This window comes from Haliotis cracherodii, unplaced genomic scaffold, assembly GCF_022045235.1.
Source record: "Haliotis cracherodii isolate W230 unplaced genomic scaffold, xgHalCrac1.p SCAF_14, whole genome shotgun sequence".
Classification (NCBI taxonomy): domain Eukaryota; kingdom Metazoa; phylum Mollusca; class Gastropoda; order Lepetellida; family Haliotidae; genus Haliotis; species Haliotis cracherodii.
This window is the reverse complement of record NW_027266269.1, coordinates 12100036-12116002: the sequence shown is the minus strand read 5'-3', so window position 1 is coordinate 12116002 and position 15967 is coordinate 12100036. Positions and strand designations below refer to the sequence as shown.

The following is a 15967-nucleotide window of genomic DNA, read 5'->3' as shown; positions in this document are numbered from 1 at the left end:
ATGTAGATGTTTGAAGGTCGGCAATATAGATGTTTGTATGTCGACCATGTAGATGTTTGTATGTCGACCATGTAGATGTTTGTATGTCGACCATGTAGATGTTTGTATGTCGACCATGTAGATGTTTGAAGGTCGGCAATATAGATGTTTGTAAGTCGACCATGTAGATGTTTGTATGTCGACCATGTAGATGTTTGAAGGTCGGCAATATAGATGTTTGTATGTCGACCATGTAGATGTTTGTATGTCGACCATGTAGATGTTTGAAGGTCGGCAATATAGATGTTTGTATGTCGACCATGTAGATGTTTGTGAACAGACAATATAGATGTTTGTGAATCGACAATGTAGATGTTTGTGAATCGACAATGTAGATGTTTGTGAATCGACAATGTAGATGTTTGTGAATCGACAATGTAGATGTTTGTGAGTCGTTTGTGAATCGACAATGTAGATGTTTGTGAATCGACAATGTAGATGTTTGTGAATCGAAAATGTAGATGTTTGTGAATCGACAATGTAGATATTTGTGAATCGAAAATGTAGATGTTTGTGAATCGACAATGTAGATGTTTGTGAATCGACCATGGAGCTGTTGATGAGTCGGCCATGGAGATGTTTGTTGTTTAACGCCGCAATCAGCAATACCTCAGCCAATATGACGGCAGTTTGTAAATATAAACTGGTGGCGAGGATGACAACATTCACTCACTCACCATGAACTCTGAACCAGGTCTACAACTTATCTCGTGTCGCTGTTCATGACGGTGTAGCTGCCTATCTGATGAAGCACAGTAAAGTTGGCGTTCTATTTCAGTTGGCTGAGAAAGAAATGGCGTTCGAGTTCTTCGAGACGAGCGCTAAGACAGGCACCAATGTCTTCCCTTCATTCCAGCGTCTGGCATATCACGTGACAGACATCCATAACCCGAAGTTGGTAGGTTTTGTTTGTTTGTTTGTTTGTTTGTTTGTTTGTTTGTTATTTAACGCCGCACGCATCCATATTCCAGCGATATGACGGCGGTCTGTCAATAATCGAGTCTGGGCCAGACAATCCACTGATTGATAACATGAGCATCGATCAACTCAATTTGGATACGATGACATGCATCAACCAAGTCAGCGAGCCTGACCACCCGATCCCGTTAGTCGCCTCTTGCATTCTTTAGGCGTGCCAGAATCAAAGACTCGCCCAGATTATGGTTTCGCTGTGTGATCTCATGGAATTCATAAAAATGGTAAAGGTCTAAGACCTTACCTAGTTAAGCTTTCATCCCACATCAATTTAACACGCCGTTATATAACTGTAATACTGTTCAAACGGCGTTTAACCAACCTCACTCACTCTCATATGTTTCACTCCAGATGAAATCCTACCACCCCTACATGATACGTTGCTATGACGACACGGAAACAACCGATGAGGCACGTGACCATGTCAAGCCAAAAAGGACTACAACTAAGAAAGACAAGATTGTCCCTAAAGAGGGGAAGAAGTGTGTCAAGTGGAAAAAGAGTTTCTGTTGCGGGTGTTTCAGGTGACGAAGGATATCACAGCTTCATGTTCAATCTAATAACCATTCATTACAATCAGATCTTTTTACCGGGGCGGGGAGGGGCCGGGCGGGGCGGGGCGGGGCGGGGTAGCCTTTTGGTTTAAAGGTTCGCTCGTCACGCCGAAGGCCCGAGTTCAGTTACCCACCGAGCGAAGAATTCGAAGCAGCATATCCAACGTCTGTATCTCGAAAACGATCGTAAACGGGCAGTTCCGAATGAACAATAATAATGACCACGCTGTTGTGTGAATATTTTGACAATCGTTTTAGTGACGTCTTTCAGTGAACGTCATAAGAACTTTTTTTAGCTGTTATTTTCTCCTACACCAACATCCAGCAGAATTCCCCGCAAAATCATTGACAAGACCGCCCGTTTGAAACCGAAATCGGTCACTATCGGAAATCTGATTGTTTCAAAAACCCACACATGCTCACAATGATTCGGGGATCAAAGTTCGTTCAGAGTTCCGTTGACGTTGGTGAGTTTTCAGATCTTGACAGAGAATTATCGAGTGTGAATAAAAGGTAATGGTGTAACGATACGGCGATACAGTATTGTATCCCGATGCACAGCCCACGATGCTATGCATCGATTTGGAAAGCATGTATCGCGATACATACGATATTTTCATAACACAGTTTTACTTACCGTATATTCTTGAGTATAGTGCCCACTTTTTTCCCAAAAAACACAGCTGTGTAGAAGGGGGTGCGCATTATACACGAATTAATGAGTTTTGGTGTTTTTTCCCCCATGGAAAGACATTACCGTGAGCACGTAACACTGGAAATACCATGTCAACAAATCCATACTGAAGTTCGCAAATTATTCATGTAATTACACTGTCTGGCTATAAAAAGTGTTTTTTGTATATCTGGACTTATGTTTGTAACTTAATTCATTAATTTTATTCAAAGTTCCTTTTAATATCCTTTTAAAAATTTCGGCGAAATCGGAAGCGATCGGAAGATCGCACAACTCACCGTTATTAACAGCAACCACGGTCAGATTACCGCTATTGACGCCTTGAAACGAACTTAAGTTGACAGAGAATGGATACATATATCATAAATGCCATACTTTGATTCGTTAAAAGTCATATTTGTTTTTGTTGGACGATTCTATGTCAACACGTAATTCTCGTTATCACGCGATCACGTGCACGGGAGCCTTGACGGTGACTGGTCAGACTGGTTCCATGTGAAAAATAATACCCGGCAATAGCGATCAGCTGCTTCGCTTAGGGTTATCATTATTTTAAATATGTTTAGTAAATGCTGCATCTAAATTAACAAGATATTGGAATATATTATTCCTGATAAAAAAAATAGTTTCAGATACAACATTTGACGATCCTTGCATTTAAAATCCTGTAAAGTTATATCATTGGGTGTGTCTTGACCGAATCACCGGTAGATTCCAAGAAAACGTGTGTACAGCTGATTGCTGTTTCCGGCTTAGTTTACGAGAAAATACACAAGGTAATCTTAATCCCTGGATATAAAACAATGCCTAGCTGAACAAAAAATACAATTTAAACGGTAAATCAACATGTCTGGTGATTTTTTATCTCAAATTTCGAATTTGTACTGACGAAGTTTCTCATCACCCGTTCGTTTGCCGGACTTCGCTGAAGGGGTACGGTGTAATTTTTTTCTGCGAAAAAATATTCAAATTTCTTTTTTCCAAAATATTGAACCCGCTAGAGGGGGGTGCGCATTATACATTGGTGGGCACTATACTCAAGAAAATACATGAAATACGTTTAACAGTTTCAAAGCCAGTTTGTTGTTTCAGTAAAACATACTGTATTGCTGACACTTTGCTATAACAGTAAATAAACACCTTATATCTTCTTCAACTGTACTTGTCACATCTTTTAGAGAGCAGAAAGACATCAACTTGGCTAAGCTTGTGCCAGTAAACACTGTATCGTGATACGTATCGTATCGCGACCCCTGTATCGCGATACGTATCGTATCGCGACCCTCCCGTATCGTTACACCTCTAATAAAAGGTCTGATTTTTATCATCGTTAATACTTCCTAACGTTCCTCCAATACCCGTGAATACATGCGACAGCTTTGCGGCGTCGCCCCTAATTTGTGTCCAAACGAAACTAGCCTCGATCTGGTTTCAGCAAGAGACCAATGAGCACCCAGATTACATCAGCAATATTTCGTGTGCAACGTGTGCAAAAGCCATGCTTCCATCTATTCCACACATTGCTTTAATGGAAATCAAAGGGTAGGCTTCGCACAAGGTTGCTGCACTGAGTTTTGAGCTTCTGAAGCTGAACACGCGCTGTCATGTATTCCCGGGTGATGGTCGAACGCAGTGTATGCAACCCTGTCAAGTATTGGAGATGGATTTCAATGGGTTATGTGCACGTGACACATGCATGCCATCACAATCCAAAATACGTATAAGCATCAATGTATTTAACGTCATTATATGCAATAAAAGTGATTGTCTTTGAATATAAGTGATTCTGTGATGAATTTTCAAAACTAATATCCCTAAACATCGGCATTTTCTGAAGTATGTCTGAAGGGTTACAGTAAACCACGTTTATAACGAACACGCTTATAACGAACTGATCGATATAACGAACTTAGGTTTTAGTCCCGACCATTTGTTGGATGTAGGCTGTAAATATGCTTATCACGAACTACGGTTATTACGAACTAAAATTAGTGGTCCCTTTGAGTTCGTTATAACCTTATAACTCTTTCTGAAGAGTCTGTATTATGAAATGTATAGGTTATGTTATTACCAGTAAGAAATGTACATCAGTTTTAAATCAAATCATCGTAATTACAACACATTTTCAGTTTTAAAAGAAGATATACAATCACACTTACTTTTACATAAAGGCTATATTACTGATTTAAGCATTCGTAAAATATAACACCCTGTAGAAATATGCCTTTTGTTAGGATAATGTAGTTTCCATCAGTTTCACTGATACGACAGTCTTCTTTATTTCAACATTCGCGGCATCCTGACAAAATTAAAAACAACAACATCGACACTATCATGGAAAATGAATACGTATGCACTTACATGTCATAAAAAATGTCACCGTGTCCCCGAAATCGTGACGTGACCCGGCACACCAGTGGCCGATAGCATGAGCAGCGATCCATGGTGTCTGGGCACGATCACAATACGACAGCTGTGGTCACACATTGTAGTCCCCCAATCCTCGGGAAGCTGGGATCACACGTCTTTACATATTTCCACGCGTGTCCCTTGTTGCAGACGTGCATAACGGCGCCCATCAAGTTTATATGAATGTTGTAATGTCCCCGTGAAGATCCGGGTTAGAATATGTCTTCAGAAACCAATGCCTGGCGTAAGAGGCGATTGTGCTTGTCGTAAGAGGCGACTGTGCATGTCGTAAGAGGCGACTGTGCATGTCGTAAGAGGCGACTAACGGGACCAGGTGGTTTAGGCAAGCTGACTTGGTCGATGCATGTACTTTATCCCAATTGAGTAGATTGATGCTCATGATGTCAACCACTGGATTGTCTAGTCCAGACTCGATTATTTACGGACCACCGTCATAGAGCTGGAATATTGCTGAGTGCAACTTTAAACAACAAACAAAACAAACAAAAAACCCACCCCTGACAGGATCATGTCAGCGGTCACAAAATTACATGATTACAATGAAGATATATTTTTAATCGGACATGAGATATTACAAAACTGGTATTTTCAATTAGGTCCTAAATTATTATTCACTTCAATGATATGCTTCAACCAATTTAGCGAGCCTGACCATCCGATCCCATTTGTCGCCTCTTTCGACAAGCATAGTCGCCTTTTACGGCAAGCATGGGTTGCTGAAGACCTATTCTACCCCGGATCTTCACGGGTCTCGGATACAGGGGAAAAACCGGCTAGGTGTACACGGCCCATTAGTCCAATCTTACGACAGCCCTACGGCAGTGGGGAGATCTTCTCCTGTCTCGTCACTTATTCACCACCACCAGCTGCCGGTATATATCGACATTTTCAGTATTCTTTTTACCGAACCGCCCTGTGATGTGCTGATTCGTTTAAAAATAGCTAATAGAGTCTTTATCAAACCGGGGTGGTCGGGAGACCTAGTGGTTAAAGCGTTCGCTCGTCACGTCGAAGACCCGGGTTCGATTCCCGACATGGGTACAATGTGTGAAGCCCATTTCAGGTGTCCGCCGCCGTGATATTGCTGGAATATTGCTAAAAGCGGCGAAAAAACCATACTCACTCAGTCACTTTATCATACCATTGATATCCTTGAAATAAGTGAGTGAATGTTGTTTAACGCCGCTACGCTTTAGGCCCATTCTTCTACGAAAGTTATACATGTTAACGGCAGTCATCGCGCAAAAGCAAACAAAGACACCAAAATCTTTTCACATGAGGTTGCAGGTTCATCACGAGACACGGCTGTTTCTACAAACTTATCGGAACAGTCGATCATGTTGGCAGTGTAGCTGTTCATGTAAAATTATTGGGGAAAAAGTTAATTGAACAGGATGACGAAAAAGCATTTTATCTCGATATTTGATGTTTGAAATAAGACGTATCATATCTAGACTATACAATACATAATTTTACAATTATACTGTTTGCGTTAGAAATTGGCACTGGTCCTGTAGTCCTTGCCAAACAGCTCAATAGTTAAGGTATCATAAGGACGAGTAGACATTTGCCTTTTTAAGGGTTTTGCTACATGTTATCATTAAAAACGGACTAGTAGATCAAACCTACCGCTGATTGTAATGTATTGGTCACACATGCATGATTGGTTTTGTACCGGCCTTCACGAGCACCGAGGGGCGGTCGGGTAGCCTAGTGGTTAAAGCGTTCGCTCGTCACGCCGAAGACCCGGGTTCGATTCCCCACATGGGTACAATGTGTGAAGCCCATGTCTGGTGTACCCCGCCGTGATATTGCTGGAATATTGCTAAAAGCGGCGTAAAACCATACTCACTCACTCACTCACTCACTCACAAGCACCGAATGGTCGCGTCGCAAGTCCAAATAGGAGATCGACATCTTGGACATTTTCACACCCACTATTTCCTTTCAATAAACCTGAATATTTCGATATAGTTTGTTCATAGTATAGAATGGAAAACACAAACAGGTTCGCTAACTAGGTTGATGCATGCCATCTTATCCCAATTGCGTAGCTCGATGCTAATGTTAATCACTGGATTGTCTGGTCCAGACTCGATTATTTACAGACCACCGTTATATAGCTGGAATATTGCTGAGTGCGACGTTTAACATAAAAAAAACTCACATCGTAATTGCAACTAATTTTGTTATAAAAAAGGTTTTGCGGGCACATTTACCTTTGCATAAAGGCTATGTTACAAATTTAAGCGTTCGTAAAATATAACACACTGTGGAAATATACCTTTATTTTGTTTATATAATGCAGCTACACGCAGTCTCCTTGATACGAAAGTCTTCTTTTGCACACATGCATATTGTAAAAAATATTTGGCGCATCCTCACATGATATAAACATCTGTGACGTCATTCTAATGTTTGAGCGCTCCATTATTGTTCACGAATGGACAGCTGCTTGTGTTCTCTGCCGCTCTTAAACGAAGCGAAAATTATTCCAACCTGTTTGTTAATCTGTTATGACCAGGGTTGAAATATTGTTGAAGTTGTCCATATATTGACCACCCGTGAAGACACGGGTTAAGTTAGGTCTTTAGCAACCCAAACTCTTTCGGGGCAATGAAGTTCCATCGCCCTAAAGGATATATTGCGTTCCAGTTCGAGTTATCGAGATTTCACTGTCTGTGATTTTGAAGATTTAAAACAGAACAAAACAACAAAGCAAGTATATCATTTATTAAACATGTTTTTATATCCAGGACACTTTTCACAAAGCTCTTTATAACAGAATGTGGATGTATTTCCTGGTTTACAGACAGCAAAACAATATATTGTACAGGCCAATGGCAGCTTATTTGTCTGTGTCGGATTAGCGGGGGCTCTGGTCGGATTAGCGGGGACTCTGGTCGGATTAGCGGGGGCTCTGGTTGTCGTTGACGTGGTAGTAGATTTCGCAGTGGTGGTCCTTGGAATAGGATTAGGGGTTTTGGTCGTATGTCTTCGAGTAGTAGTTGTAGGTCTTCGGGTAGTGGTCGTAGGTCTTCGGGTAGTGGTGATAGGTCTTCGGGTAGTGGTGGTAGGTCTTCGGGTTGTGGTTGCAGGTTTAGGGGTTGTGGTTGTAGGTTTAGGGGTAGTGGTTGTAGGTTTAGGGGTAGTGGTTGTTGGTTCAGGTGCGATAGGAACGGTTGGTGAAGCTGTTGTAGTTGCCGCAGTTCCAGGTGTGCTGGGAGAGTCTTTATTCGGTGCAATCCATTGTGGAATAGCATCTGTTCCCGACCTTGTTATCATGACGTCAGCGCAGGAGTAAAACTGTTCCTGTTGATTGCCGCATCCCAGACAGCAGTCGTCGGGGGAGTTGCAGCCCCAGCTGTTGCCTACAACACACAGACGATGACGTCATTGGTACACGTAAACTATGGAATGGACAGGGCAAGGACAGGAAGGTTATGATATAAAACGCCAGTCTTGAGTTATCTACCAAAACATTCCATTGGTCGTAAAAGGCAAAAAAGCTGTGAAAATAATGTGAAATAATTGAAAATCAGTGATGACATCAGCTGTTCGCGAAAAGCGTAAGTATGCCCTGCTTTATCGGTAACACCTGTCACTCACAATCTGCATGGACAAGTAAGTGTTTGTCTTTTGCCAACACAACAGTACTCCCGCCATGCAACGGCGGCCTGTAAACAAGCCAGGCAATCAAGTGATGGGCCAGACAATCAAGTGACGCAATAACGCATTTACTGATTTTGGTAAACAGAAAACTACATGATAATTTTGAATTACGTCCGTTGTGTACAAGTACAAAGATTTAATTAAATGCTGTAAATGTTTGGTTTCGTAGGTTGGAAACATTAAAGAATATCAATCTGCCACACAATCACATTCGTTCAGGATGTGCCTGTCCATATTTTTGTTTGAAGTTTGACAATCCTTTTCGCTTACATATACCATAACCACTGCAACCATTCACAGAAGCAAATACAGCAACCATTTAAATCCTAACACAGCAACAAACAGAATCGTAAACAGCAACCAAACACAGAATCGTACATAGCAACCAACCACAGAATCGTACATAGCAACCAACCACAGAATCGTACATAGCAACCAACCACAGAATCGTACATAGCAACCAACCACAGAATCGTACACAACAATCAACCACAGAATCGTACACAGCAACCAACCACAGAATCGTACACAACAATCAACCACAGAATCGTACACAACAATCAACCATTGAATCGTACACAACAACCAACCACAGAATCGTACACAACAATCAACCACAGAATCGTACACAACAATCAACCACAGAATCGTACACAACAATCAACCACAGAATCGTACACAACAATCAACCATTGAATCGTACACAACAACCAACCACAGAATCGTACACAACAATCAACCATAGAATCGTACACAGCAACCAACCACAGAATCGTACACAACAATCAACCACAGAATCGTACACAACAACCAACCACAGAATCGTACACAACAATCAACCACAGAATCGTACACAACAATCAACCATAGAATCGTACACAGCAACCAACCACAGAATCGTACACAACAATCAACCACAGAATCGTACACAACAATCAACCATTGAATCGTACACAACAATCAACCACTAAATCGTACACAACAATCAAACACAGAATCGTACACAACAACCAACCACAGAATCGTACACAACAACCAACCACAGAATCGTACACAACAATCAACCATTGAATCGTACACAACAATCAACCACTAAATCGTACACAACAATCAAACACAGAATCGTACACAACAATCAACCACTGAATCGTACACAACAATCAAACACAGAATCGTACACAACAACCAACCACAGAGTCGTACACAACAACCAACCACAGAATCGTACACAACAATCAACCATTGAATCGTACACAACAATCAACCACAGAATCGTACACAACAATCAACCATTGAATCGTACACAACAATCAACCACTAAATCGTACACAACAATCAACCACAGAATCGTACACAACAACCAACCACAGAATCGTACACAACAACCAACCACAGAGTCGTACACAACAACCAACCACAGAATCGTACACAACAACCAACCACAGAGTCGTACACAACAATCAACCACAGAATCGCGACCACTCACAGAACCGAATGCGTGAAACGATCACAGAACCGAACAAAGTAAACAATAGCGAATGTGACGCAAAAAACTATCATAGAACCAAACACAGCAACCAATCACAAAACCAAACAACTCATAGAGCCAAACAGAACCATTCACAGAATCCAACACTGCAACCAACCACAGACCGGCATAGGTTGCTCGAGACATATCAAATAACCGGAAACTTTAAATAATCACGAAACCAAAATTGCAACCAATCACAGAAGCGAACACAGGAACCAGTCACAGAGTTAATTGAATTCGTAGAAAGTATTTAAACGTCCAAGTGAAAGTGCTGAAATCAAACGCTCCGTAATCGGATTAGGGAGTGGCCTAAATCTACCGGCGCTACCGTACAGCGGTGCGTGACAAATGCTAATATGTAGACTTGGGATGCTTAGCAGCTATACAGACACGTCAGGAAGCAGTCAATCTAAAAGTGTTGCTCTTTCTGTTAATCCTACAAACAAAACATTGCACAGATCGTTGAGTAAGTGAAACGACCTTTGACCTTGGCATTGTGAATAATTAAAATAATTGTCAGTAATGAGCCTTTTTATAGCTAACATCCTGTTTGGGGACCACAGACGTTGACTTCCTGCAGCAGGCCAAGGGATAATCCCCATCGTGTTTCTTTAAGCAACATACATCCGTATATACGTGCATTCCGCATTCGTTTTCTTTAAAATATATCTCGTACATGTCTTATTTGTCCGATCGCCTCCGTGGTCTAGTGGTAGAGCGTCCGTCTGGAGAGCTGAAGGTCCGGGGTTCCATCCCCGGCCGCGTCATACCAAAAGACCTTAAAATGTACTTGTTGTTACCCTGTCTGGCGCTCGGCCTTAAGGGGCTAAAACAAGGACTGGTCGGCTCGGAGTCAGTATACTGTGTCTGAGTGGGGTATTCATGTTAAACTGCGGCATGGTATCTCAGTGAGCTAGCACTATAAATCGGCATCAGTCCGGACTAGTACAAGCAGCCACACAAACACATACACGTACATGCACGTCGCTATATGAGTGCAATAATCTTGAACGCGACGTTAAACCCAATTTCACCTCACCTTATTTGTCCAATTTCACATCTAACATTTCCACTTACATGATTCACAGACCAACTAGAGGTGAAATAATAATCGTTCACTGGATTAATTCCCTGAGTAGACAACTGAAGCTATTGCCTATGTTCTTACTTCTAAGCCATAACTTGACATGATACAGTAAGTAGTGGATGCAGTAATGAACAGGCAGAAAAAAACCCCGTAAAGCGATAACAAAATCAGAGGCTGAAGCAAGCAGACAGGGCGCCTCCCCGATCGTTAAAATTGCGCAGCGCGTCAAACATCGAGAACCCGCTTAAACCCCAGTTTGGGGAATCCCCCCAATGGCGGAATCTTTCGCTTCTGGTCGATTCCGCCTGTCGTTTTTATCGTCTGTTTTACGCTATTTCCCTTGTTCAAATATAATTTTGGTCAACCATTTGTGATTAAATACATGTATCATAATCCGCAAAATCGCCTTTTGACTTAACGTGCCCTTTAAACTGAACTTATTGTAGAAGCGAATACTGCACCAAGTCACCGAACCTAAAACTGCAACAAATTCCAGAAGCGTACACCGCAACCGATTTAAAAACCTGAACATGCAACAAATATTGAAGCGAAAACTGCAACCAATCACAGAGCCGAACAAGCACCAAAATCACAAAACTTAAAACTGTAAACAAAATAATTGAAACAGACAAACCCTCCGACCCACACCCATTTTTGTGTGACTCGGTCTTACTGACCTGCCACGTATTTCCAGCGAAGCACACAGTTACTGCACAGCATGTCGTCTGGTATCTTCAACTTAACGCTGAAAGTCCGCGCTGTGTTGTCAGGAACGTCATAGTACGTCGTCCCCGTGTCCGCATTGTACAGCGGCTGAAACAAGGACTCCTCTTCCCACTCGCTTGGGTCATTGGAAGGGAAGATGGCGAAGTAGAACTTCCCCATGTGGTTGGCAGTAATGACGACCGCCACGTCCAGCACGCCGCCGCTGGCATATTGCGCGACGATGTTGCCGGTAGAATAGAACCCGCCCCTTTCGTTGTCACGTGGGCGGGAAGTCCTGAAGTCGTCTCCGCAGAGTCCGCAGCTGCCGTTGTTGATGTCGTGCTGTGTCTGAAGATGAAGTCGGTGAAAATGTGAAAAAAGAGTGAGGTAAGGTGAAATTGGGTTTAACGTCGCGTCCAAGATTATTGCACGTGCATGCACGTGTGTGTGTGTGTGTGTGTGTGTGTGTGTGTGTGTGTGTGTGTGTGTGTGTGTGTGTGTGTGTGTGTGTGTGTGTGTGGCTGCTTGTACTAGTCCGGACTGATGTCGATTTATAGCGCTAGCACACTGAGACCATACCTCATTCCTACATGTACACTCGTGTTCTGTTGCACACCCACACAGGAATTACTACAACACGTGGTTTGATGCTCACTTCTAGAAACCTTACTGCACTTCAGTCCATCCTCAAATACACCCCTTCCGTGGTCTAGTGGAAGAGCGTCCGCCCGGAGAGCGGAAGGTCCGGGGTTCGATCCCCGGCCGCGTCATACCAAAAGACGTTAAAAGATGGTACTTGTTGTTACCCTGTCTGGCGCTCGGCATTAAGGGGCTTAAACAAGGACTGGTCGGCTCGGAGTCAGTATACTGTGTCTGAGTGGGGTATTCATGTTAAACTGCGGCATCGTATCTCAGTGTGCTAGCACTATAAATCGGCATCAGTCCGGACTAGAACAAGCAGCCACACACACACGCGCATGCACGTCGCTATATAAATGCAATAATCTTGGACGCGACGTTAAAGTCCATTTCACCTCACCTCACCCATCCTCAAATACACAACTAACAGGACTGACTTGTTATAGAACTTTTGGCACCGAGCTCCCACAAGATCTCTAGACCGCAAACACCCACTACTCGCTTGGAAGGTCTTGTTAAGGTGTTCGCGCCTGGTTTGCCTATTGTTCTGAGACTGCATTTTGATTGGCTAAAAAAACGTGGACATGATATAATGTTTTGGGTGTGATCAGATGATTCATGCCTGGTCGGTGATTGTGGTCATCGTCAGTCGATTCCCTGTCATTATGTCTTAACTTCGCAACTTTCTATCTCCAGTGTTTACAAATTCAGGTGAGGTTAGGTGAGGTGAAATGAGATTTTTCGCGTTCGAGATTATAGGATTTATATAGGGACGTGCATGCACGTGTGTGTGTGTGTGAGAGTGTTTGTATGTGTGAGTGTGAGTGTGTGTGTCTGTCTGTGTGTGTGTGTGTGTGTGTGTGTGTGTGTGTGTGTGTGTGTGTGTGTGTGTGTGTGAGTGTGTGTGTGTTTGTATGTGTGAGTGTGTGTGTGTGTGTGTGTGTGTGTGTGTGTGTGTGTGTGGCTAATTGTACCAGTACGACTAACGCCGGTTTTATAGTGCTAGCTCACTGAGATACCCTATCCCAGTTGTTTTCAAGGATACCCTACTTAGACACAGTATACTGACTCCGAGCCGACCAGTCCTTGTTCTATTCCCTTAATGTCGAGCGCCAGGCGAGGTAACAACAAGAACCATCTTTTAACGTCTTTACGTATGACGCGACCGGGGATCGAACCACCGACTTTCTGCTAGCCCTGCAGACGTTCTATCCACTACACCAGTCTACAAATTCACCTCACATAAAAGTAAATACAGCATATAAACTACCGAGACGGTAGCCGCCATTCAGGTCCGCCTAACAATGGGTATCAGTATCAAGGTAGTACTTACAGAACGGCCACCACAGTAGTTAGCATTGTCGTTGTAGTTGACGTGGAAGTAGTTCAAGCTGACTCTCCAGGCTGAAGACCGACCAGGGGGAACCAGCATGTAGCCATGGCCGTCCACCTCAGTGACCACTGTCCACGCCAGCACAAGCCACGTGCACACAACAACGGAACGCATCGCAGACCGCTTCGATCTGCAAGAAGGATAGTAGTGAGGGAGTGAGTATGATTTTTCGCCGCTTTTAGCAATAGTTCAGCAATATCACGGCGGGGGACACCAGAAATGGGTTTCACACATTGTACCCATGCCGGGAATCGAACCCGGGTCTTCGGCGTGACGAGCGAGCTTTAACCACTAGGCTATCCGACCGCTCCGATGGAAGAATAGTAACAATATTCAATCTTTGAAAGAAACGACCCCGGTCGACCGTGTACTACACATGTTAGTGCTTTCGTCAGATGTACAAATACGTATTTAAGTGTCTTCTTTGGGTACTGGTGTGCTACTTGGAATAATTTGTTATAAATACTGGAAACAAATTGCCTCACGTCTTAACCACCACAAACTCCACCACCCAAACCCCAACCCCCAACCCCCAACACCCAACCCCCATCCAAAACCACCCCTTCATGCCAAAAACAAAGAAGATAAAATAAAGTAATTGCTTGCCTGGACATACTGAATAATTCTTAATATCAAGAAATCCTGAATCATCTTCGACATGTAAACCTACAGAATCGTTGAAACTCCTCCGGGAAATCGTGCGAATTCGAACTTTGTGAAATTATTGTCATAATAAGAATTACTCTTTGGTATATTATTTCCAAAAATTGGGAAATGTACAATTTGTTCCTGAAAATACTGATAATAAAATTGGCCATATTTCTCAGTGAAAAGAATTGAAGCAGTGGCCGTGTAAGTATGCTGTTTCTGTTAAACACTTCCAGCTCCCCGCCAGCCTCCCTAGAATATATGTGTTCAGTACCTTAATTTCATACGACGAAGTTTAATATCAATCAATCCTGAAATATTTTGGATTCAAGTACCAACTACATCGTTGTAATGCCCATGGGAAATCGTGCGAACTAATTACCCTTTGGCTAAAAAGCAACATAACACACCATTTCCCCAAATATTTGGAAATATATAATTCGATGACAAATTGGTGAATGTTTAGTGATGTTAACTAAGTGACACTGAGAACGTGCCACTCGCAACTATTTATCGTCATAACACATGTTATACTATAAGCGTTGACTAGAGAAAAGATTAAAGTCATCCAAAGTGTAAGAATTCAACTGATAAATACATATTTGTGGTATGAAATTATAAAAAAATATCAAAATGTGTTGGACCAACGCGAAAAAGCAACAGTTCTACCAACCTGCAGGGAGACATACTCTATCCTTATCTTTTACTGTTAAGGACAGGTGTATCTCCGACAACGGCAAGGACGCAGCTGAACAGCCCCGCCAGAACGCTCTTATATACATAGCCCACTTTGTGAACATGTATGCACAGATGAGGTAATTTATGAAAAGAATTTCCAACAAAAGCTGGATATATTTGACCAGGTACTCTTTCTGAACACGACTGGTGGGCTCGAGTTGTCTGATATCATCGAGGTCGTCAAATGTTTACCAAGTACCCCTTCTAAAGCCTTTGAGAGGCGCGATGTTGCAAATAAGTATATAATACATACACGGATCTTGATCACTCCTTCATAAAAGAAAATATAATTAAATTTGGGAAAATGATTCTGTATGTGTCTTTTGTGTTATAGCGAGTACTAGTAAACCAGGATATGTTGACTTGAATGCTGGTCACGAGTGTTTGTGCGTCTTGCATATGGAAAAGAAAATGGACAGATGGTCGACTGTCATTACGCTCTGCTTTTATACAGTAAATTGAGATTTGCTTTTGTACAAAACGCTTTTCATAACACAGACTTGTTCAGGAAATCCCACATCCTCAGCAAACAATCCCTTTGGCAGAGAATATCAAAAGTCCGGTTTTGGAAAACCAAATAGAGTGAAAAAATTGTAAGAATCTGGGACGCTGATTTGTATTCGTAACTTGACGAACCACATGCTGTAACAGTCAATCCTTTTAACACATTCAGTAGCAGTGTTACACACAATGTGCTGAAGTTTCTATTGGGTGGATGAGTGCAGGTTGAACTGTATAATGTCACTTACTCAATCACTCACATAATTTAGAGGATATGACAAGAATCGTTACGATTTACGACAAAAATGCAGAATTCTCAATGTGCTTAAGGGGGCACGGGTGGCCCCGTCGTCTAAGGCGC

At 42.4% G+C, this 15967-nt stretch overlaps 2 protein-coding genes across 2 annotated transcripts in view; one reads left to right on the top strand and one right to left on the bottom strand.

Moving 5' to 3' along the window:
- The window catches only part of LOC139460560 (ras-related protein Rab-13-like), a 68467-nt gene extending 66860 nt beyond the window's left edge, over positions 1–1607 (top strand). The window contains exons 7-8 of the mRNA XM_071242027.1: positions 818–937; positions 1366–1607. Of these exons, the coding sequence (XP_071098128.1) occupies positions 818–937; positions 1366–1542 (297 nt within the window). The 3' untranslated portion in view covers positions 1543–1607. The remainder of the gene's footprint in view (positions 1–817; positions 938–1365) is intronic.
- A 5809-nt stretch (positions 1608–7416) lies between these two features.
- Positions 7417–15112, bottom strand: LOC139460559 (uncharacterized). Its single transcript, XM_071242026.1, has 4 exons — positions 15041–15112; positions 13660–13849; positions 11660–12035; positions 7417–8063 (listed from the first exon to the last, which is right to left on the bottom strand). Exons 1-4 carry the CDS (start codon positions 15052–15054, stop codon positions 7420–7422), a joined length of 1224 nt encoding a protein of 407 aa, XP_071098127.1. The 5' UTR covers positions 15055–15112; the 3' UTR covers positions 7417–7419.
- Positions 15113–15967: the final 855 nt, after the last annotated feature.